Here is a 24671-nt window from a genome sequence, read left to right on the forward strand (position 1 = left end):
TGCTCCTGCAGACGGGAGGTTCGTGGGGTGGTGAGAGGCCCGGCAGGAGTAGTCCGGGAGCGCGGGCAGAGAAGGAGGTGAGCGAGGATGGAGTAGCAAGGAAGGGGGTCAGGATGGTTGGAGGGAGGGGACCCACCTTCCAGGTCCTGCCACCCTGGCAGCTGAGGCCAGGGCCATTGGCACGCCCGATCAGGCAGGCCCTCTGGAAGCATTGGGGCGGTAGTGGGCCCCCGGCTTCGCCAGGCAGTCCAAGTGGAGTCCTGCTGAGGGACCGTTGGAGGCTCTGAGTGCAGCTGCAGACAGCGGAGGACGCTGGGGACACGCGACAGCCCATGTACAGCGGTGGGTGTGCTGGTGGCCATAGTCAGTGTCTGTTGTTGGTTCTCCCACTTGGCTTTGAGTGCATGTGCTCAACACAGGATCAGGTGAGGGTTGGTGAGTAGAAATAAAGTGTTAAGAAGCATTCTTTTCTGAAAGACCACACTTGCCATCCCACAGCATGGGATGGGTTTGGCAGGGTCTGTGAGGTAAGAGGAGTAACACCGTGAAGTCAGGTCATGCAAGTGTAGGGTTCGTTAAGGACGTAAGGATCTGGGATCGTTCATGATAAACCTCGAATGTGTGGGGACTGAACAGTAGAAGCAGTGGTCTTTCCGGGGAGGTAGCATGTTAGCTTTGACAGGTGCTGGACGCCTGAGCCCCGCGCCCTTAAATGCCAGCAGCATTTTGTTTCTGTACATCGAACAGTGAATTTGTTATCGGTAGGCTGATTGTGTGTGTGTTGGTTTTTCCTAGGAATTAGCTCTCCGTAGCCAGTTACCGACACTGGAGCAGGATGGCGGGACTCCAAACCCGGTGCCTTCCCCTGGGATGTCTCAGGAACTGAGAACAATGACCACCAGCGGCTCGGACCCCTTTCTAAACAGGTGGGTGGGAGCTGCCCCGGCCAGTGTCTGAGAAAGGCCATAGTTGCCCGCGCGCGCCCCTCACAGCTGGGCACACCCGTGGGGTGGCCGTGGGGGCCACGCCCCATGTTGAAAATGATCTTCTCGGCAAACGGTGAGTCCCACCGAGCTCTGGGCTTCAGAGCCGGCTCCTGGGGTAGGACACGTGACACGTTCCCTGTCACGTGTCTTCTTCTGGTGAGTTCACATCACACAGTCCTGAAGGGGCACGTGCGTGCCTTCCGTGGAAGTCTCGTCCTCGAGCTCCCTGAGGCCAGCGTCCGGGCACCCCCTCCCCTCCCCACCTCAAGGGCTGTTGCTCAGGGCCATGAGATGGAAGGCCGCGCCTCCCTCTGAAACGCCCCCGCCACAGGCAGGATTTGCTTGCAGATGCCTTTCAGCGAGTTCACACAGACCTCGCGTTTGCAGAGCGAGGTCGTGCTGTCCCATGCGGAGCTGGGCTGGAGGCTGCGGGCTGACACTTAAAACTAAGGTTTGATGATGGTTCATCCTTTCAGGTTGTAAAATATTGGTGGAGTTTCAGTTTTTAAAATATGGAGCAAATACTTTCTTGTCTTTGTCCTTTTAGGTTTTTAAAAACCAGTTTTAAGCACTTTAAAAAAACGTTTAAAGGCACTTTGGTTTAAGAAAGTTATTATACTACACTTAAACTTCTTACCAAGTGAATTGAAAACTTCGTGATTTAGAAAATGAAATTTCTGGGGCGCCTGGGTGGCTCAGTGGGTTAAAGCCTCTGCCTTTGGCTCAGGTCATGATCCCAGGGTCCTGGGATCGAGCCCGGCATCGGGCTCTCTGCTCAGCAGAGAGCCTGCTTCCTCCTCTCTCTCTGCCTGCCTCTCTGCCTACTTGTGATCTCTCTTTCAAATAAATAAAATCTTTAAAAAAAAAAAAAGAAAACAAAACAAAATTTATCTTATTCTGCCAAAACATTTAGTACAATATTTAATTTCCATCATTTGATCAGTGGTTTTTTGTTTTTTTTTTTTTTTAAGATCTTATTTTTTCATTCGACAGAGATAGAGTGAGCACAGCTGGGGCAGGGGCAGAGGGAGAAGCAGACTTCTCACTGAGCAGGGAGCCCCATGCAGGGCTCAGCCCCAGGACCCTGGAATCATGACCCAAGCCAAAGGCAGGCATTTAATGACCGAGCCACCCAGATGCCCCCAATCATTTGCTCCATCAGGATTGGGGCTGGTGGCCTCGTCTCTTAGGATTGATTTTGAAGGCCATCTAAATGTATTTTAGTTCATATTTACTTTTTTGACACATAGAGTTTAAAGTTGTGCTAGTTTGAGTGCATGCGCACAAGGTTGTAGCTCTGAAGTTAAACTGAAGTTAGTTAGGAAAGGTCAGAGCCACACAACTTTTTTTCCCCAACAAGGAGCATTTCAGATAATCTAATTCCAGTGTCCATCCGAGGGCCTGTGTGGGTCCAGGGGTAAAATCGGACTGCGTAGATAAGTGTCGGTGGACCCTCTGGTAGTCACGTGAAGATTGTTCCTGAGAACGTTTGAGGCACGCTGGGCTGTTGCTGGAGCTTCTGTTTTCTGGCAAAGATCACAGGCTGTCAGGTCGTCGGCACTGTTACTCTAAGGGGGGCTTCCGGCCACTGTGTCGTCCCCCCAGTCTGACACCTTCATCTGCTTGGAATGTTTGTCAGAAACTCTTGGTGAGGGGCGCCTGGGTGGCTCAGTGGGTTAAAGCCTCTGCCTTCGGCTCAGGTCATGGTCTCAGGGTCCTGGGATCGAGCCCCGCATCAGGTTCTCTGCTCAGCGGGGAGCCTGCTTCCCCCTCTCTCTCTGCCTGCCTCTCTGCCTACTTGTGATCTCTGTCTGTCAAATAAATAAATAAGATCTTTAAAAAGAAGAAGAAGAAACTCTTGACGCTTTCCCCGTTGCCGTTGCCTGCTCCTAAGTTCATACGTGACCCGTGGGCCCCACACACTTGTTACCCCACTTGTCACCAAGCTGGCTTTCAGCCCTGCTGCAGCACCCCCCCCTTTACCCTGAGAGCCCTCATCATCAGGTCCAGTGTCCCCTTGCACCAGCCTCTTCCGAGCTCCCCTCTCAGTTTTCAGAGCCCTTTGCTCACACACTGCTTGTGTGCAATTCGTGAATATACACGTTAGCTGCTCCTCGACGGTACGCGTATCTCAGAAACCATCAGATACAGGTTTGTGTAGTTGTTGCCTCTGTCCCCAGAGTCTGGGCTGGTTTCTGTCCCGCATGTCTGTGGGATGAGTAGGCAGGGAAGTGACCCCTGTGCTCATCCTGTGGTGTGGACAGAGCTCCACACCAGGGTCTCCCGTGGCCGGGGCAAGCCCTGTGTGGGGGGAGTGGCAACCAGGCCCTGTCCCATCTCAGGCCTCTGGCAGGAGGAAGACAGACCACATCCTGAGGCCTCCAAAGCAGCACTGTTGTGTCCCAGTGGTCTTAGGGGCACATTCGTGTTTTCCTGGGTCATTGTGAGGCTTCCAACTCTTGCCAAAATCTGGCAGAAGCCTGAGAGTAATGTAGGGGTTTCAGTGTAACCATGAGGGGAGGGAGGACAGAGCCACTCCTTCAGGTCATTAGGGAAGAAGTCTAGGCCATTGAGGTTTCAACTTTCATCACGGGGCTCAATCTCAGGACCCCGAGATCACGTCTTGCCGCTTACCTGACTGAGTCACCCAAGCACCCCAGGGGACTTCTTGTTCATGGGCAGCAACTCCTCCCTTATTTATTTGACAGAGATCACAAGTAGGCAGAGAGGCGGGCAGAGAAAGAAATGAAGGAAGCAGGCTCCCTGCTGAGCAGAGAGCCCGACTTGGGGCTCCATCCCAGAACCCTGAGATCATGACCTGAGCTGAAGGCAGAGGCTTAACCCACCGAGCCACCCAGGCACCCCTGGGACTTTTGGTTCTTTGATTGGGGTTGATTGTTCCTTGGCTTGAACTCTGCCCCTGCTCCCCCACCCCACCCGCCCCCAGCCTGTGGAGCACCACTGGGAAATCAAGATCTTGAAATGCGTGGGCCGTGTGGCTCCCCTAGCTTCAAACGGCATCACAGAGAGAATGCCCACATGGAGAACTTTCTGTCCACTGGGAAGGCTGCCAGCCTATCATTTTTCTTCTCTTGCCACCAGAGCCAGCACCGGAGGGGAGATCGGGGCCCCTTCAGGCTGCCCCCCTCTCCCTGCCAAGGGCCAGGTCTGAGTCCTGGCGAAGGGGGTGGGTGCTTGTGGTGTGCACTGAGCTGTCCACCATGACCTTGGAACCCTAGAAAATGCTGGTCTTTGACGCTCCTGTTTTGCAGTGGCACCTACCACTCGAGGGAGGAGAGCACAGACAGCGGGCTGAGCATGAGCAGCTACAGCGTGCCTCGGACCCCAGACGACTTCTTGAACAGCGTTGACGAAATGGACACAGGTGGGCAGTGGGGGTCCTCCGCTGGTCCTGGTGGGCCGTCTTCAGTGACACAGCCATGGTAGCCATGTCCGGGAGCCAAGTTTGTTGGGAAGAAAACCCGTCACGACCCCATAAAGTTCATTCCGATCAAGCCTGCTCTGTTTCTGTATATGTAGTTTACAGTGAAAGTGTTTTCCCAGATTTTAAACGTGGGCAGCATCGCTCCCTTCGAACAGCACTGACGACACGACTTCCTGCAGCACTTAGGACCCTGGGCTGGCCTGCAGGGTGGTGGAGGGCCCTCTCCACGCTTGTGGTCACGGACCTGTGTGGGTTCGGTGTCCGCGGCCTCTCCCCTGAGCTTTCTGGCCCAGTGTGGGTGTTGGGGGCTCAGGAGGGCAGGGGACTTAGAGCGGGCTTCTTGGGGCTCACCTGCTGAGCCCTGACTGGCCAGCTCTCTGGCCCACAGCTTCTCGGAGCGCCGGCCGCGTCGTCTCTGCTCATGCTCCTCCGGCTCATGGCTTTGCTGCTTGCTCAGGTGCTCAGCAGCCCCTCCTCTTCGATTCCCTAGATCTTCCCTCCCCTGCAGGTGCCCCTGCACACCTGGCTCTTCCCCACACGCTGTCTTTGCTCCTGTCCCCCCATGGCTCTGTTCTCTGAACCGCTGTGGCTCTCACAGGTTTGTCGTTTGAAGCTGGAAGGAGTGTGGTGCTGTCGTGTTCAGGAGCGTGTCCCGTCAGGCTTGTGGGGGACTCTGGGAGGAGGGCTAGCAAGCGTGGCTAGTCCCAGACCTCAGGGAGGCTTGTTCTGCGGCTGGGATGCAGCTCTCATCCAGAGTCTTGACATTAGTGGTCCCCAGGGTGTGTAGCCCTGCTGATATTCGATCTCAGTGCAGGGGGGTGGGGTGCTCCGCAGTGGTGATCTTGGGCAGTGTCCTTGCTGGAAGGAAAGTGTCGCGGGACGTTCATTTCTTTCACGAACCCCTTTAGCGCCGAGTATCTAGTAATAAGCGTCTTGTGCCGTTGCTTCAGGATCTGAATAAATGTTAAAGCAAAAGCTACCTTGGCATTATTGTGTCTTCTGCAAGTTGTTCAGCCTGAAGTAAACTCTGGGCGTTGGCTCAGGAGGTCAGTGGGGAGAGCTTTTCTCTCTCTCTGCATTTCCGAGTGCTCTCACAGTAGAGCTCTGAAAGGGACCTTATTCTCTTTTCTCTGTCCCCACCAGGCGACACTATCAACCAAAGTACCGTGCCCCCCCAGCAGAGCCGTTTCCCAGACTACCTAGAAGCCCTTCCGGGGACAAACGTGGACCTTGGCACGCTGGAGGGCGATGGGATGAGCATGGAAGGGGAGGAGTTGATGCCCAGCCTGCAGGAGGCCCTGAGCTCTGACATCCTCAGCGACATGGAGTCTGTGCTCGCCGCCACCAAGCTCGATAAGGAAAGCTTTCTCACGTGGTTGTAGAGCCCGCAGGTAGACCGAATGCCACATCTGTGAAGGATCCAAGGAGAGGTTCCCCAGTAAGCCAGTCGCAGTCTCTGGGCTCACGCCGGAGAAGAGGAATAGACGTCCAGCAGGATTCTTCGATCCGTTGTTTCGCTCTTCTTGTCCGTTGCTGCTGTTGATATATTGCTGACCTCTTTCATAGTTGGCTCTAAAGAATCAAAAAACACATTTTTGGTTTCTTTTGCTATTATAACTACTGTTCGTTTGGGGGGCTGAGGGCAGTGAGCCTGTTTGGATGACGGATGCCATGCCTTTCGCCCAGTTAGGTGTTCGCCCGTCGTGTCGAGCAAACACGTGGACTTGGGAGTCAGATGCGTCACGTCACACATTTCATTTGTGCGGGCGGTTGTCTCTCCAGTGGTCTTTGGCCGGTGGGAAAACATGACTTACCGGGCAGTCAAGCCAGAGCGATTGCACCACTGCTTAGTGCTTGGTGCTGATTCGATGAGCTCGCTGAAACCAAGGCTGGAGACCGCTTCACTTTCAGTGTTTTTCCCTCCTCGTGCTATCATTAGTCACGTAGTGACCTTGATTTTATTTTAGGAGCTTATAAGGCATAAGACAGTTTCCGTAGAAATGTATTAATTATTGCCACATACTCTAGTATAGGTTTTGCTGGGTTTTATCCTGGGTTTGTTTTGTTTTGATTGGTTGGGCTGTGTCTTTTTTGTTTTTTGTTTTAGTTTTTGTTTTTTTTCCAGCATCTAGACAAATTATCATAGTAGCAACTCTGTAGTTGTAGCTGGGGGCGACTCTTAAAATCCACATTTCCTGATTTTTTACCGTCTTATTTAAGTCTTGGTTACCCGCTCTATATACCCACACACACACTTAGAATGTTTATGATAGTGTGAGAACAGAATGTATCTTTTTTTTTTTTTGAGGCTTCCCTACTTTCCAGGCTATTTTAACACAGTAGTTTTGAATGTGTGCGTGTAGAATACGTGAGTAGTGGTCGTACCGCACTGGTGGTTAAATCCGGCGGGGCAGTGTGCGGACATTAGAGGTAGTTTAGTGTTCTAGAAAGGGCTGTTGTCACGGAGAGCGTCTAGAGGACCATGTGCTCACTGGACACACGGTGTTGTCTAATGAATTTGAAAGAAGCAAACAAGATAAGGCTGTATTTTCCCCTTGACACTCCCGTGGACTAATTTTGAGCCTCGATGGAAAATCACTACGTAAGTTCATACTGTACATGACAGAAGTAAGCTTTACATGTGGTTTACCTTTCTTTAGCTCTGGAAATTGACCTTTGCCCTAGTTTTGGAAGTCAGTTCTAGTCTCTCAGTTCTAGATTGTAACAAACATATTGAGGAGTGCGTTGAAATATTGCCTACAAGATTGTTGTTACTTAAAGAAGAAGCGCTCCTGCTTGCACATGGTGAGAACTGACCCTGGACAGCATATAGGATCCTGTCGAGGTGCTGAGTTAGCTGGTGAGGTGATCACATTAACAAATGTATATCAGTAGTTGAATTTAGCAAAGAAATAGAGATAATCATGATTATACTTTTATTTTTACAGGAAGAGCTATAACTAGAGTATGTCTACAGGAGGAATAATAATGGTTTCCAAAGAGTATTTTTTAAAGGAACAAAGTGAGCAGGAATCAACTCTTCAGTATAAGCTATGAAGGGACTAGTCGGCCGTGAGTCATAGTGGTACCAGCGAGCACCTCTGGGATTGAGGGTCTTTCAGTATTTCTGGAATAAGCCCTTATTTTCAAGGGTTTATAATTGACATAAGAAAATCTTTTTTCTTGGCTAAAACTGCTATGAAAAGCCTCAGCTTGGGCAGTTTTTTGGTTTTTTTTTTTTTTTTTTTTTAATTACAAAAATCTAAGTATTTTGGCCCTTCGGTGGAGAGGACTACAAAAGTTGGGAGTGAGAAGTTTTATCTTAAGTACTTTCAGTGCTCAAAACTGAATTGACTGTGCTGTATATAATGACTCATAGGTCGATCATTCGTTACTATTGACTCTACGACTTTTTGTTAGGAAAGCAGCAGAAAGAGTAAATCTTGAATTAACTCTGAGGGGAAATGGCCACTGTGGAGATTCCTTGACTTTTTTTTTTTTTTTTTTTAAGAGCAATAATGAAATTGTACCCAGAATGCATAAGTGAGTGTAGGGACCATCCAGCAGGTGTTGGCTCCCTCGTGCAGAGGTGGAAGCTGCGTGGAGGGGGTGCCTGCCGTGGGCCAGGAAGCCTCCGGCTGAGATCGTGTCTTCAGCCTCAGCAGAGTAGCTGTACGCTCGGGCGGCTGGGGACGTGGGAGGGGTGGCGAGGACTTGTGGGACCTCGATAGAGAACTTGATAAGCTCCACTTTTTCCCTGTAAAGACTTGGCTTGCATCTCGCTGTCACTGAAGGCCATTGTTCCTCTGAGTTCCAACACTTTAGTGCGCCCACGGAGCGGGAACCCAGGGTTCTTCCTGTCCCCCAGACTCTGGCTTGCCCAGTCATCCCACAGTGTCCTTGAGGTGCTGGGGACCCCGACCGCACCCTCCACTCACCTAAAGGACACATAGCAGTCCTCCTCTTTCTGATTTGAATCACAGCCTGGATGTGGTCTGTCTTGTTCTGTGTCCTTGTTCCTAATGTTAACGTGTGTAACTGCTTCTTGGTTGTACTGGGTAGCATCGGGGTAAGATTTTAACTGGGTATTCTTGAATTGCTTTTACAATAAACCAGTTTTATAACCTTTCATTTTATCAGCTTTTTACATCTTGTGTTCTTTTCAGTTAGGGCTTCTTAGATGTACTGACATTGGTGGAGCATACTGATCAGGAGTTTGAGATTCTCCAAAGCACTGCCTGCAGTCGTAGCTGTTTCTAAATACAGTGCCTTTTTTAGAAAAGGAAGAAAGAACATTAAGGAAGTGACTTTATATACAGACATTATTGTTGTTTTAAGTACTCACAGTAAATAGATGCATTCTGAGGGAAACTGGCAGAAACATTAAAAAATAACCCTAATTAATGCTAGCTCATAATTCATACCAGTCAGTGCTGAAACCCATGGTGCAAAAGTGGGAGGTGGTACCCAGTGGTTGACAGCTCCGTAGGTTTTGGATATCTAAGACAGGAGTGCTCAGATGAATTTTATTGTCGGCAAGCATATTTTTATAAGAATTGTTGGGTGTGCCTATTTTAACAGTTGTTTTCTGTATCATGAAAAGTATTCAACACAATTTAAATGTTTTATATTAGAGAACTCTTTAATGCACACTTGTCAAATATATATATATAGTACCCGTATCACCTTTTTATTTTTTGTTTTAGATGTAAGAGCATGCTCGTATGTTAGGTACTTACATAAATTGTTACATTATTTTTTCTTATGTAATACCTTCTTGTTTGTTTATGTGGCTCAAATATATTCTTTCTTTAAACTCTTCTTTGTTGTTTTTAACGACTAATATGTTTAAAACTTTTTGGCTTCTTCATGGTCTTCCAGTGGAACAAGTATGTAATAAGAAGGAAGCAAAGGGTGGGTATGGTCATAACTGGTCTGCAGGTTTGAGGGGAAGGTCAGTCTGGCACTGGGGACTTTGGAAGTACAGAGGTCCTTCTTCGAACCTGATGTTCTGTGCTCCCCCACCCCCTGGGGAGACCGTCCACGCTGACGGTGGTGTGTGATGGTGTGTCTGCAGAAGACAGGTCACCCATGGAGAAACTGAGAGGGACTTCCCCATCTTTCAGAACAGCCTGCGGTTCCATCTCTCCAGAGCACTTTCTCATGGTCCCCAAAATAGAGCACTTAGATTGGTGAAAATAGTTACAGATTTAGGTGGTGGGTCCTAAACTCTGAGTAAGTAGTAGATTTGATTGTCTTTGCTTGTACAGTATCCAATCCCTGACGCACATCAGCTTCATCGAGGGAGATCTGAACGTCCTGTATCGTTATGTGTACCATCCTCACAGTAGAGGAACATCCGTCTTGCAGCCTTGTCTGAACTGCAGTGGAGCCCCTTGGCTCAGGACCGCAGCCTGTATCCACAGGCAGTCAGCTTCCCATGGGGTGGTGGGACCCTCTTCCTGACCCTGGGGTCAGACCTCTACACCCTGCAAATAACTGGTCTGGCCAGTGCGGGTCTGCAGAGTCCACACGGAAGGCAATCAGTTTGGGCGTGGGGCACGTACCCCCTTGAGAGAGCGAGGTTGCACATTCTGAACGTTTGGCAAGTGTTAGTCGTCTTACTGTTTGTTTGTTTGTTTGTTTGTTTGTTTGTTTGTTTGTTTTAAAGACCCAAACTAGGGGCGCCTGGGTGGCTCTGTGGGTTAAGCCTCTGCCTTCAGCTCAGGTCATGATCTCAGAGTCCTGGGATTGAGCCCCGCATCGGGCTCTCTGCTCAGCAGGGAGCCTGCTTCCTCCTCTCTGCCTGCCTCTCTGCCTGCTTGTGATCTCTGTCAAATAAATGAATTAAAAAAAAAAAAATCTTAAAAAAAAATTTTTTTTTTTTAATTTAAAGACCCAAACTATAGTAAAGTAGCTCCGTAAGTAAATAAAGGAATTGCTCAGCTGGGGTAAACAGAAAAATGGTTTTCCAGAGACAGAGAAAGCACAGTAACTAGTGAGGCCTCGGGGTGACTGGGGGAGCGGGCAGTAGACCGTGAGTTCCGCCTCCTGCCCCCCTGCCCTCCCCTTGCCGGCCCTCCCCTTGCTGGCACTGCAAAACAAGAGCCTCCCAGCCTGCCCACCCCACCCTACCCCATCATGTTGGCTTGGGTTGTGTGCTGGCAACCAGCTGCCCTGGTCCTGGCAGCTACAGACTGTGTTAGCGCTACGTGCGCTTCTGGTGAGGATCTGGCTTGACTTCTGGGTAAGCGTGTGTGCCACGGGGCTCCAGCCTCAGCTCTGGCAGGACACCTGCTGCGTGGTCCCTGTCCCAGTCCAGGCTGTCGGCATGGAGTTGCTGTCTGTCACTAATCACAAGAAACTTGATGAACCGTCGTCTTTGATGACAAGTCTGATTGCTGACTGAGAAACCAATCCCGTGACATCTGGTGCTGTAGTTTTTCCAGATCACCCATGGAATGTTTGTGCCATATTAGCTGGATGTAAACAACCTCTGTCTAACACTGGTAAGTTCTAAGTGTAAGCATAGCCTTGAGCGGTCAGGTTTCATCCTGTCCCTAGAGAAACAGGTGCCAGATTGAGGCGTGAGCAAAAGCAAGATGGGGGGGGCGCCTGGGTGGCTCAGTGGGTTAAGCCGCTGCCTTCGGCTCAGGTCATGATCTCGGAGTCCTGGGATCGAGTCTCGCATCGGGCTCTCTGCTCAGCAGGGAGCCTGCTTCCTCCTGCCTCTCTGCCTGCTTGTGATCTCTCTCTGTCAAATAAATAAATAAAATCTTTAAAAAAAAAAAAAAAGCAAGATGGGATCGGGAAGATACATTCTTTACAGACAACGAACTTCTGACCCAGGAGACCTGACATCCAAGTTACGAGGATCCTGTCAGAAGTGTAAAGAACAGCAACGAGAAAACCAAAAGAAAAAAGAAAAGGAAAGAAATCGGTATCTGTGCTACTCGAAGCAGTATTTGGAGCTACCTGAGCAAAGAGCCAACTTTGCAAAATTTCTAAACAGCGAATCTGGTGCTTGGAATGGTTTTGCCAAAAAGGGGGAAACGATTAAAAACCAGTTACTGTGACTTTGTGAACCCGATGGTAGTTCATACACTGAGTGAGTGAGTGGACAGGGCTTGGTTCTTAGTAAAGGGGCCCCTTCAAGAAATAGAACAGGACTCGAACCGGAGGACACCCTCGGCCAACCAGGCTGTGGACCGACTTCTCAGGGACAGGATACCCCTCCCTTGTGCTCTCCCCAGACAGATGTCTCCAAGTGTCTTCTAGGGTGAAATGAGTTCCTGGGACCTCACAGAACTGTCTTGCTGTGTGTGAGGTTCCCCGTGGGCCACTGTCCCTCCGAAGGCTGCCGTCTGTGCCAGTCCAGCAGGCAGCCCTCTGTCCTGAGGACCGGTGCCGGGTGGGCAGCCAGGGCTCGACGCGGGCGTCTTGGCTGGGCTGGGGTCAAGTCAGAGTATCACGTCCGCATAGGACTCGGATCACTAGGTGTCCATGAACCAAAACCTTTGATTTTATGAAAGATGTAACGTCCTGCTCCCTGAGGAGCTTGAGCCCACACCCTGCAAACATACACGTGCAGATTCCGAAGAGGCCGTTTGTCCACTGTTCTCTGAGCTCTGGGAAGTCACAGGCCTTGTAAAATGATCGCAGCGGCATTGTGCGGAGGAAAATGGGCCCTTCAGATCCAGTTATCTGTGATAATCCAAACTGTGAATGGCAGTGTAGGTAGCTCTTTCTGCATTCTGAGCTGAAGGAATTTCTGTGGAATTCTGCAGTGGGATTTGCAGAACAGCCTGAGCCCGTGTGCGGTGCCGTCAGAATTCTGCTGATGCCCCATAGGGCATGTGTGTGGGAGCCCGCCCAGGACTCCCCTGGAAAGACACCTCCCTGGTTGGGAACAGACTGGCAGGCCCGGGCCAAATCAGGAATATTGCTTAGGAAATTGAACATGCATTCGGACTGAAAACTATTGGTCAATCTCCGTATGAGTCCTCCAAAGTCATTAAAGCAGAAATCTCAAGGCCTGAACATTTCCAGTAGTTTCATTGTTGTGTTCTGCTAAATGTGGCAACTTTCAAAAGCAAATGAGTCCAGTTTTTACTGCCATCATTTAAGTAGGACCCGAAAACAGAGTTTTTCTATCAAGAGTGAAGTGAAAATACTACAGTCCACACAGTCGCCCAACACTGACTATGGACACCAAAACCAGATGCTCTCAGAATAACGTAAACCGACATTCCTCAGAAGCAGTGTTTTTGACACAACCACAATCCTTCTTGGTATGCCCTTATTCGGAGACATGGGACTGGTTCATTCAGAGCCGCAGCGATCTGAGTAGGTCCGCCTGGCAGTGTAGATCCGTGAAGCCCTCCCTTACTGACCTCAGTCTACACACCGAGCCACCCCCCGCATTCTTCTACAAGTGTGCTGTGCTTTTGTGAAGATGTTATTTGTTAGTTATTAGCACACAAGTGATTGGTGGGGGAGGGGCAGAGGGAGGCTCCCCACTGAGCAGAGAGCTGGGCATGGACCCTGACCCCTGGATAGGGACCTCAGCCGAAGGCAGGTGCTTTACCGACGGAGCCACCCAGGTGCCCCAACAAGTAAGCTATTTTCAACAGCAATATGTTATGACTCCACAATTTACCAAAACGTGTCCACATACGACCTCACTTGATGGTACCACGTCCTTTAAATTGGAGGTGTTCACCGTTCATACTGTGAGCGTCAAACCCAGGTCCAGAGCCGGCAGGGTGGCAATGAGGTGACTAGAAGTTGAGGCATAGCCCGGCCCCGGGGAATGTTTGTCTGAGGCCAGTGAGACGCACTGAGGCCCTGGCCATCTTTCCGCCGCCCTGGGCTCCCTGCTGCCTGTGGCACTGAGCTCTCCACGCCCCAGGCGTTGGGTCTCCTGCCCTCTCTTCAGAAGCTGGTGTGGTTGGTTCACCCACACGCTGTCTGGGGCTACTCGGCTCTCGCCCGCCCCCCCACCAGGGTCTGGCACCTTCCTCCTGGGGCTGAGGAGCAGGAGGGGGAGACTATGGTGACGGGCGGTAGCAGCGCCGACACGGCCTGGAGACAACGGCAACGAAGCCAAGGCCTCCGCTGGGAAGAGAATGGGGGTGGCCAGGCTGCGCGCTGGACAGACTGGCTCCGTGAGCGCCCGGGTCCTCCTCGCCGGGCTCCAGCGCCGCGGGCGTGCACACACTCGGCCCTCGTTGCTGGGCGCCCGCTCTGAGCCAGGCACTGGCCACAGTCATGCAGGCCGTCGCCAGCAGCCCCGCGGCCTGGGTTTTGCAGGTCCCAGTGGCCTAGAGGTGGCCCCCTTTGGCCCCACACAGGCCTCGTACCCCCTTGGGCTGCTCGGGGCTCCCATCCCGGTTGGGAGTGACGTGCCCAGTGAGCGATAGGGGCCTTTGCAGGTCCCCCAAGAGCTGAGGGCCTGGACTGGGCGCAGTGTGGGGCACCTCCCGGGGCACCGAGAGCAGGCGGGTCTGCGTGGCTGGGGGCGGACTTCACAGGCACGCAGGCCACCCTCGCCTGCATCCTCTGACAGCCCCCATGGCCCCTGTTACTGTGCAGGCCAGAGGTGGTGGGAGGTGCAGGCAGGTGGTCAGGAGGCTACAGGGGGAGCAGGACCCCAGGGGGCAGTGCTGGCAGGTGCCCAGCTAGCTTCACCCCTGCAGAGTTGGGCAGGGTCAGAGGGACCCTGCATGGGGAGGCCGAGTCGTATCACAGGGAAGCTGAGGGAGGTCATAGACTGAGAACAAGCCCGCCGCATAGAAGTGACATCTACCCTCTGTTGATGTGGACGACTCCCGCGGGGCACGTGGTGACGGGCACGGGGTCACAGCAGGTACAAGTCCACTGCCCTCCCCGCCTTGCGGAGCCTGCCGGCATACCAGGGAGACCAGCCTGGAAGAGGGTGTGGTCCCCAGAGTGTGGTCACCGCTGGTGCCCTGGGAGTCTGGGGGCACGAGGGGGCCTTTCCCAGGACATACAGGCCAGGACCAGGACGGGGAGCAGGGGCCACACAGGCCACCGATGGCACAGCTCCGTCCCGAAAGCCATGGAAGGCCATGCAGACGTGGGTGGGGGCGTGTGGCAGGTGGCCCCAGGGGCCAGCTGGGAAACACCCGGCGTCCGGGACTGGGAGGGGTTGGGCTGCGGCAGGACCAGGCGCAGTTTTGGGGGAACCCTCCCCGAAACATCGGGTTACCTGTGGCGTAACTGGATGCGGCGGCAGCAGGACAGGCCCGCAGGCTCCACAGACCAGAGGCAGCTCTGCCGCGACACCCCGGAGACCACGGACTCTCCCGCGACACCCAGGAGACCATGGATGTCAGGACCAGTCCAGAGCAAAACCACCCGAAGAAGCGACAGGTCCCCGCGGCACCTTGGATCGCCCCGACGGGCTGTCCCTTGTGGCTTGTAAGTGCAGGTCAGATCCCACGCTCACATTCCTGTGCGTGGTTCCAAGGAAAACCCCGGGTCCTCCCCACACTTGCGTTGCCAGTAACCTGAGCCATGGGGAGGCCGGCAGGCCCTGATCCCACCCCTGCAGGAACCAACCTGGTTTCTGCAGTTGGCTCTGCCGATGGACCAGAAGGCCCTGAGGGTTTGCTGCAGCAGGCCAGGGACACCCGCGCGGCCGACCCCAGGAGCTGCCCGGCCCACATACCCTGAGCAGGACCAGGACCCGGCTGCGTCAAACATAATCCTTTTTTCTTAAAACCAAACCAATCAAACCCACCCACAGCCAGAGGCAGACTCCCCGAGGGCTTGGTGGCAAGGCTGGGCACTGGGAAACCAGGAGATGGTTTCTGGCAGAGCAGAGTGCTGATCCTTGGAAGCTCAGAGGCCCATGACCCCTGGTTTCCAAGACCACTCCCTCGGGCCCTCGACTGCAGGGGTTGGGGGGACTCCGTGGGACACCAGCTGCTTGGCTGGGCAGGGTGGCCGCGGATGAGGCCCACTGTGTCATGACGGGAGTCAGCGACAAGAGGTCGCAGGGGGCGACAAGCTGGGGTAAGACCGGGTGCGGCCAGGTTTCCAAAGGAGCTCTGGAGAGAACAGGACCCAGGGCCTCCAGGACACTTGCTGCAAGACGTCCAGCTGGCACGCGCCCGGCCTGACTGTCGACGCTTGTGACTGTATCCCTGAGCCACACAGCAAGAATCACAGAGAGCCAGAATGACACTCCAACACTCCAAGTCTTCACCTGTGTACGTACACACAGCTTGATTTGTGCAAATTCGCCGGGCAGGTGGGTGACCGGGCCAGGAGCGGTAGGGCCCGTGGGCACTTACTACGCCTCCTGCCCTTTAACAACCTGCGTTCCCAGAATTCTGACTTTGACTTTTTAGAACCAGGGAATCTGGGCTAATTCATCACGAATTTGGCAATGAGTGCAATCCGAATTTGAGTGTGGCTTCAGGCACCTTAGCCCACACGTCCAGTCGGTCCCAGGCATAGAGGGTCTCTGTTCTCTGCTGGTCCGCGGCCAGCAGCTGGGCACTCCAGCCGTCACCAGCCCTCTTCCCCTTGGCTCCCGTGTTCAGTGTCCGTCCCCATGCGCTTCCCCATGGTGAGGCTGCTAATGAGCACTCGAGATGTTTTCTGCAGAACAGCTGCCCTCCGTACGGCTCAGGCGCTCACAGCATCGTCCATTCACGCTGGACGGAAGCTCACGGCGGTGGCCAGCGTCCGAACGATGAATCCCAGAGTCTCCTTCTTTCCTAAGAAGCAGCTGCCTGTGGTTGTGCCTGTCCTTGCTTTCTAGAGGAGTTCAGGGTCTTGTCATAAGCAACAGAAGCAAATGAAGCTCTTTTACACAGAATGTAGATGAAAAATAGGTATTTATGGAGGGGATCACAGACTCTGCAGGAACTAGAGACTCAGACAGAGGCTGCAGATGCTCTGGGAATTATGCCCAAACCCATGCGGCCAAAGGAGTCAGCTGCGCCTTGCACCCCCAACATCACCGAGGACGAGGACAAGGACACAGAAGGTCGGTCACGGCTGCCCCTGGGAGGTAGTCCCGGAAGCCCCCACCTTGTGTCAGAGCAGTCGTATGGTCCCTACATCTCTGTCTTAGGTTCCAACCCAGAGTCCTGGAGAGGACATCTCCTGGGGAAGACGTGGGTTTTGCGCCTCCCTCCAGACCAGCAGAACTGGGGAAAGCTCGTGCGTGGCCAGTGGTCGGTCCACTGCTGCGGTGGGCGCCACCGTCTGCAGAATCAGGAAGCCAGAGGAATAGCGGTTGTCCAGCTCAGCTCCCGAGATCAGCTGGCATTTACAAAGGGACTTCTCTACCAAAGCCCTCAACACTAAGAACAAGGGGGGCATTTCAGGGGCACCTGGGTGGCTCAGTCGTTAAACGTCTGCCTTCGGCTCAGGTCATGGTCGCAGGGTCCCCAGATCTGTTCCCTGCTCAGTAAGTGTCTGCTGCTCCCTCTCCCTCTGCTCTTCCTCCCACTCATTCTCACTCTCAAATAAATAAATACAATCTTTTAAAAATTTTTTTAAAAGGGCATTTTAAAGTCTCCATTTTATTTATGGTCTAGAGTGTACTTGTGCTCATCTTTATTTCCCCTGAGTAGAACAGTAGGGAATACGAAGATCCTAAAACCTAATAATTATATTCCATTCCATCTTTGTGCTTTCCTGGTATCCTAGACCTATCCCATTTTCGAGTATTAGATTTTATACAGATTAATTCAAAACTTTGATTATTTCTTACATGTTAAAATGTTTGAAAAATAGCAGAGTTACAAAATAAAATAATAAGAACAGACTCCTTAAAGAAACCTTTACTCTTGGTATTTGTTGGTACAATACACGAAGCCTCCCTGAGTTTGTTTTGCTCTGTTCTGTCTCTGTGCAGGAAGCTGGATCTGTATGTGGCAGCCCCAACCACATGGGAAGTCCCTAAGTGACAGTGCGTTTCTACCGTGGAGCCTCTGGACAACACACAGAGCCTGATGGTACGAGAGAAGGACCCAGAGCAAAGCCCATCTGGAGAAAGAAAGGAAATAATCTCCAACGGTTCCTTTGATCCCGTTAGGCTATTCGTAGAGATCCCCTCTGTTTAATCTAGAACTTTCTGCCCAGTGTTGGCAAGGCATAGTGGCACAGCTCCTAGGACCCACAGTAAGTTACTGTACACTCCGACAGGGAACACCTGTGTCCTAACAATGAGGCTCGGAGTCCAGTCCGGAGTCCTGTGTTCTCTGCACTTCCCGCAGGCCTGACTGCACGCCCCTTGTCGATCACACCTGCAGTGGGCGGGGGGACCAGAAGTCCGTCCGAAGGCAGGTCTGTTCACCTGCTCTGCTCTCTTTCTGGACACAGCCTTTCGATTCCCTAGGGCACGCTGCGCAGTCTTTCCTCTCTCAGTGGCCTTCCTTCCGCTCCTGTGGTGGTTAGGTTTTTAACAGCACAGTTGACCCTTGAACAGTTTGAACTGTGAGTCCCCATGTGCACGTTGTTTTGATAAATACAGGACTGAACACAGATTTTTCTCTCATGATTCTTTTTTTTTTTTTAAGATTTTATTTATTTATTTGACAGAGAGAGAGAGATCACAAGTAGGCAGGGAGGCAGGTAGAGAGAGGAGGAAGCAGGCTCTCCGCAGAGCGGAGAGCCCGATGCAGGGCTTGATCCCAGGACCCTGGGACCACGACCTGAGCCTAAGGCAGAGGCTTTAACCCACTGAGCCACCCAGGTGCCCCTCTCTCATGATTCTTAATCACATTTTCTTTTCTCCAGCGGACTTTACCATAAGGATGCCACATCCAGTACATGGAACACACAAAATGCGTGTTAATTGACACACTATATTATTGGTAAGGCTCTGGCTGGCAGTAGGCTATTCATAGTTAAATGTGGGGGGAGTCCAAAGGCAGACATGGATTTCCAACTGTACAAGAGTTGGTGCCCGCCCCCTGGCCCCCATGTTGCTCAAGGGTCATCCTTGAGACTATCACCTCTATTCCTAGTCCAAGTGTTGTTAGAGCATGGTCCTATTTGTAGATGATAGAAAGTTTCTCTTAGAGATTTTATCAAGCTTTGTGCAAAAACTGGAGGAGAGCTAAATCATTGAAAAGGATCAGGCAAGACTCAGGGCTCGAAAGTGACGTGAAATGGCAGCAGGAGCTACGTTTGCCTTCAGCCAGCGTGGGAAATGCTGCGAGGCCGGATCAGATTTTAGCAGAGAATACCTCCTGCTGTCACCTGCTGTCTCTAGGGGAAGGCAGAGGCAGCGGGACGTTTGCGGAGAGAAGCAGGGGGGCGTCGCCACAGGTGCTGCAGACAATGTGGGGCTCTGCAAGCCGGTGTGAGCCCGGGCGAGGGTGCCACATGGGTCTGAAACTTTGCCAAGGCCAATACCCAGCACCGAGGGGCTCTCAGACGCGCTGTCTCCGTTGGGGAAGCCTAGAGCTTTAGTTCCAAATGTGGTGTCTGAAAATGTGGTTTTCAGGAAGGTGTTCAACCATTTAGCCAAATATTTTAACAAGCCGTGGAGGCCCAGGAATAGAATTATAAGCTCTGGCCTGCTCTATCTCATCAGAGCAAAGCCGGCTTCGGAGGACTCCTTCCCGGCAGGAGGTGTCCACTCGACACATCTCATCCTGATCTGGAGTTCGTTTCAGAGACACCACGTGTTTGCAATGGTGAGATGAGGTCCGTCGTGCTCCTTTTCGGTTCAGAAAAGAGAGTTTAGTCTGTCATCTTGAAAGAACGCTAATTGTGAATTTAAGAAACTCGGAGGGGGCGTTCCTGCTCACCTGGCCTTCAGAATTCTGGGTGTTTGCGGGATGCCTATGTCGTGACCTAAAATATGCCAAAAAACGTTCTGAGGAGCGGCAGCATCGTTACGTAAACGTGCAGCGCGCGGAAATACTCCAGTCACACTTGAAACGCCGGGTGCGGCGGAAGGAGCGTCACAGAGGAGACGCGGCGGGAACCCTCGCTCGGCGAAGGGACGCACCAGACCCCGGCCTCGGCGCACGGCAGCGGGGAGGAGCGCGGCTGGCGGCTGCGCGGGTTTCCGCGCCAGGGTCCGCGTCTGTGGTCCGCGCCTGTGTTCCGCGAGCGCGCGCTGGGCCGCGGCGGGAGCCGGAGGAGACGCGGTCGCGGCCGTCACCTGCCGCAACCGCAGCCGAGGGGCTTCGGCGTGAAGGATCCCCGGAGACGTCAGCCTGCGGGGTGCGAGCCCGGGTTTCCGACCTCCGCGGCCGGGCCGGGGCCGGGGCCGGGCTGGCGCAGGGGGCGAGCGCGGGACGGCTGCGTGCAGCCCGCGAGCCCCACGTGCCAGGGGGCCGTGAGCTCGGAGCAGCGCCCCGGAGCGAGCGCGCAGGGCCCCGAGGGTCCCGGGGGCAGCGCGCGGCCGAGCGAGCGAGCTGCGTGTCCGCGTGGTCCTCGGGCAAGCCGAGGCGGCGCCGGGCTCCCGGGTCCGCGCGCTTGGTGGGCGGGGCCCCCTGGGTGAGGGCGGGACCGTGGGCATGGCGGGCGGGGCATCAGGGTGAGGGCGGGCCCTGGGCAGGGTGGGCGGGGCCCCCTAGGGAGGGCGGGACCCTGGGCTGGGTCGGTGGGGCATCTGGGCGGCGCAGGACCTCGGGCTGGGGTGGGTGAGTACGGGGTGGGAGTGGGGCGGAGTGTGTGCGGGCGGGACTCTGGAGCGGGATGGGCGGGGCCACATGGGTTAAGGGCGGGGCCGGGTGGGCGGGGCCTGCGCGCACACCGCCCGCCTGCAGGAGCGACTGCTGTGGCTGCTGACCGCCCCGTGGCTGCTGACCCCTCCATTCCTATCTCGTGGACCTTGCCGGAGTGAACTCTGGAGACTCAGTTTCGTTATCCGTAGAACGGGGTTCATGATCCTTACATTTTAGAGTGTTCGGGGGTTAAAAGAAAGATGTATCTGAACCACCTACGTACCTAGCTCTGGTGGGTGACCATTACCATTGGTTCCTTCCCAGACTCAACTCCTCGCTTCCCAGAGTCCACTAGGTTCCCGGCACTGGGGCTGTGATGTAAAGTAGCCCTCAGGAAGTATGTCTGGTGCAGAGCAGGCCAGGTGAGTGGCAGCGGGAAGAGAGGCCCTTGCCCAGTTTCAAGATGCCAAGGGGGCTTCCCGGAGGAGGAGAAGCTGCAAAGGCGTGGCCGCAGGCTCGTGGCGGTTAGATCAGAGGCAGGATGAGGGGGAGGAGTTGGGGCCCTCGGGGAAGGTGAAGCTGAAAGAACCCCCGAGTGGTGCACTTTTTGGGCACTTTCGGGGCCTTAGGTTTTTACTTTACAAAGAGTCCTCTGGGGAGAGACCACATGGGTGCAGCTTACCCTCCACGTTCACCGAAAGCAGCAACACTGGCCAAATCAAGAATTCTTCTGGAGTGGTAAAAAGACTATTTGGAAATTTGCAGGTCGGGCCATGTACTCTTGAGTTCTCAGCAGTGACTGCAGACTGCAAGGGTGAGCTGGGCTTTAAAATAATCCCCTCTCTGAACCGAGCTTGGTTCCAGGGTGAATATTATTACTCAGATGGAAAAAAGTTAGAACTTTTATACCTATGTTACTCAACCGCCTCTGTGTACATGGGTTTTGTCCCTCGCCTTCACGTGCCTTGCTGTTGGGAACCAGAAGCCAGGAGGCAATGAAGTGTTGTCTGCCTTGCATAAGACCAGCCCCTCCCTAAAGATGTCCTGGAGAAAAAGAGGAATAAGGTGGGGTTGGGCGGGGTGGACTGTTTAGGCCTGGGCTTGCAGCCCGGCCTGGGAGATGACAAGCCCCGAACAATTTGGTGGGGTGCTTCCTCTCCCTTTGTTTCCTATTAGATGGTATGTGAGTTGTGGATTGGTTGGTTTTGTTTTCATTTCAGTGACTGGCCCTTGAATATTGCTTTTGAAACAGCAGTTTTCAGGATTAGCTAATAGCCATGCTGTCATGCTTATTTAGACCCAGTGAACAGTGGTGTGATCTCAGCCTGCTGGTCTGTCAGCACGGCCCTGGCCTGGCCTGGGGAGGGTGACCGAGCAGGTTTGGGGATGAGCTGTTCGATTCCTCCAGGTGGGGGATTTGTCCGCATCACCTCCTGTCCACCCCTCCCCCATGATTACAGAGGACGCGATGCAGATCTGGAATGTAGCTCTGAGCTGCTCCCCATTTGTGGTGCGATCTGTGCCCTGAGGCTGAATTATAAAATGAGGGTTTGACTAAATGCTGGAAGTTTCCTTCCTGCTCTGGGAGGGTGTGGGTCATCTGAGCAGTGAGTATCACATCCTGGCATTTAAAGGCAGAGCCTGAAACTGTGAACCAATGACTTCTCCTCAAATACTCCTTCACATCTATGTCCTTGCTGGCCCATGGGTCTTCTTGCCATTGGAAACGGATACCTTTTTTACAAAAAGGTTTTATTTATTTATTTATTTGAGAGAGAGAGAGAGAGTGCACAAGAGCGTGGGAGTGTGGGGGGAAGGGAGAGGGAGAGACTCTGGAGCAGACTCCCCACGGAGCTCGACATGGGGCTTGATCTCAGTACCCTGAGATCATAACCTAAGCTGAAACCAAGAATGGGACTGGACCCTTAACTGACTGAGCCACCCAGAGGCCCCATTGTCACTGGAAATTGATTTCTAAATGACATTGTTAATCTGGTCAAATTCACAGGATTCCGTATTTTCAGGAAGGAAGGTAATGTTGGAGACGGCAGAGTGACAAACGGGGTGAGCTGGGTAAGAATACATGAAAACTGGAGGCCAAAACAACAAAGCTAGATTCTGTGGAGACCTTCAGGGGAAAACAGTGAAGCCCTTTCATATTTTCATACAGACAGTCGTTTCTGCGATGCAGCTGCAGAGGTCAAACCTGGTGATGAAGGTTCTCAGAAAGTGATACCAATAATACAGTAAATTCTTGATTTTGGGGAATCACAAACTAAGAGAAAAGATACTTCATTTCATTATGTTTTTTTCAAAATAAAATGCAAAAACACTTATTTTCTATGAAATTTTGGTTCCCTATTAGAGTTCATTTTTGGATGGCTCCTTTTGGATTCCGGTATCTCCTGTAGTTGCTAATTTTACATCTTATTTCAAAAAGGATTTAAGATACCTAATGTCCTTTGTTGAACAGCAGTATATTCTGAATTCTTCCCCACCAAAGGGATCCATGTCCTAATACCTTTCTCATGTTCCTCATCTCTAAGATCCATTTTGCCTACTAATTGACATTTTTTAAGTAGTAGCTTTCCCATATTAAGTAAAATAGTATATTATTTATTTTATAAATTATATATTTGAATTATACATATAAATTTTGTACATATTATATGTGTGACTATTGGTTATAGACATGACAATTTTATGTATTTATTTATATATAAATATATATGTATATTTAAAAGTTTTATATACTCAGTTCTGAATAGCACCTTGAGTAGTTGCCATAATCATAGCTAAAAGTCAAAGGTGTCCAGGTACCTGCCTGGCTTAGCTGGTAGAGCAGGTGACTCTTAACCCCAGGGTTGTGAGTTTGGGCCACATGCTGGGCGTGGAGCCCACATTAAAACAAAATTAAAAATAAATAAATAAAAATAAAAGTTAAGGTGTCTGTTTGACCACCCCCACCCTTCTCAGTGATGGACACCATGGCTCTGGAAGCTCCAGGACAGGGGGGTATCAGAGGCTTGGTCAGGACGTGGAGGAGGAGTAGGGAGGGAGATGGTAAGATAGGATCCAGCAGGTGTGACTGACCTATCCAGTAGGAGTTCTGAGAAGGTCTTTCCAGGTCTGGGCAGTAGAAGGGAGTGGGGACATCCTGAACTCAGGCCCAGCCTGCATCAGTCCTGGTGTGGGAACCAGTTGGGGCCTGTGTCCCAGTGAGAACAGGGAAGGAGAAGACAGTGAGTACAGTTTTCAAATATTTATTTAAAGATTTTTAAAATTTATTTGACAGAGAGAGATCACAAGTAGGCAGAGAGGCAGGCAGAGAGGGGAAGCAGGCTCCCTGCTGAGCAGAGAACCTGATGCAGGACTCAATCCCAGGACCCTGAGATCATGACCTGAGCCAAAGGCAGAGGCTTAACCCACTGAGCCACCCAGGTGCTCACTTTCAAATATTTAATTGGAGGGGTGCCTTTTGGGCTCAGCCGGTGGAGCAGGTGACTCTTGATCTCAGGATTGTGGGTTTGAGCCCCACGTTGTGTGTAGAGATTGCTTAAAAATAAAATCTTAAAATGTTTAATAATAATCAGTAATAGTGACACATTTAAGGACACTTAGAGAATAGAAAGAATAAAACAAAAATTACCTATTAATTTCATCTCCTTAAACCACAATCATTGTTATGATTTTGGTTGTTTTATTTTGTATACTTTTTGCTTTCCTATAAATTTTTATCATTTCCTTTCCTTTACTGTTCTACAAAACCACGTTTCCATGCTGCACTATGGTCAGAGTGATCTAGTAGCCGAATGAATTAGTTTTTTAATTTTATTACTAGACATTTAGATGGCTTTGGATGTTTTGTTTTTGTCTTTTTCAGATACCGTTTTTATGGACTTTTAAGGTGTATTGTTTTTTGGAGTGGGAGGAAAAAAATCATGTTATTAATTTGTTCACAGAACAAGGACCAACTGAAGACAGCATGCTAGGCCCAGAGAATGAGAGCCTTTGAGGAGAGGACCCTCTAGCTTTGGTTATTGCACGAGGGATCCTCAAGCCAGTCTGAGCCTCAGCCCTGCTCATCGGTGACTGCACCCCTGCAGGCCAGACGCTGGGCCAGCATCACACTTGTCCGGTCCCCAAGCAGCTGCAGCCTGCCTCCTTCACCAATGCCCACAGCCACCGGCGTCAGGTGCTCTCTCTCCTGCATGTATGTAAATGACCATGCTGTCCCTCCAGACACCCAAACCAAAAACCTTGGGGCCAGTTTCTTTCTTTCGGCTCCAGCCCTGGCATTCTGCAGGCCTTAGCTCCCGTGTCATCTTCCCGTGGGCCTCCTTCCAGACCCGGTGTTTAGTCTCAGCCCCCTTCCCTGATTTCCTCTCCTGCAGCCCATCTCCACCTGACCGGGAGGGCTCACAGACAGCCACTGCTTTCCTGGGCTCCGCTTGGGATCTCGCCTGGGAGCAAAGGCTGGGCAGCTCAGGCTCCAGCTCCAACTTCTGCGCCACAGTCCGCACCCCACAGGCCAAGCGCCCGACGGGAGGTTCTGCAAGTGTGTCGGTGATA

At 52.2% G+C, this 24671-nt stretch overlaps 1 protein-coding gene and 1 long non-coding RNA gene across 8 annotated transcripts in view; both read left to right on the top strand.

Annotated features, from left to right (window-relative positions):
• The window catches only part of YAP1 (Yes1 associated transcriptional regulator), a 111247-nt gene extending 101995 nt beyond the window's left edge, over nt 1–9252 (top strand). For all 6 annotated transcript variants that reach the window (XM_047747267.1, XM_047747269.1, XM_047747263.1 and 3 more), the window contains 3 exons: nt 796–926; nt 4259–4371; nt 5575–9252. In XM_047747267.1, coding sequence (XP_047603223.1) covers nt 796–926; nt 4259–4371; nt 5575–5813 — 483 coding nt within the window. In that variant the 3' untranslated portion in view covers nt 5814–9252. The remainder of the gene's footprint in view (nt 1–795; nt 927–4258; nt 4372–5574) is intronic.
• A 10948-nt stretch (nt 9253–20200) lies between these two features.
• Nucleotides 20201–24403, top strand: LOC125079340 (uncharacterized). 2 transcript variants are annotated; one of them, XR_007121097.1, is made up of 4 exons: nt 20201–20913; nt 21397–21507; nt 22108–22172; nt 24062–24403. It is a non-coding gene; the product is annotated as an uncharacterized LOC125079340 (long non-coding RNA). The 2 variants fall into 2 exon arrangements; XR_007121096.1 differs by lacking the exon at nt 24062–24403 and having other exon boundaries at nt 22108–23322.
• The last annotated feature ends 268 nt before the right edge of the window (nt 24404–24671 follow it).

This window comes from Lutra lutra, chromosome 10 (genome assembly GCF_902655055.1).
Source record: "Lutra lutra chromosome 10, mLutLut1.2, whole genome shotgun sequence".
In the NCBI taxonomy this organism is placed as follows: Eukaryota; Metazoa; Chordata; class Mammalia; order Carnivora; family Mustelidae; genus Lutra; species Lutra lutra.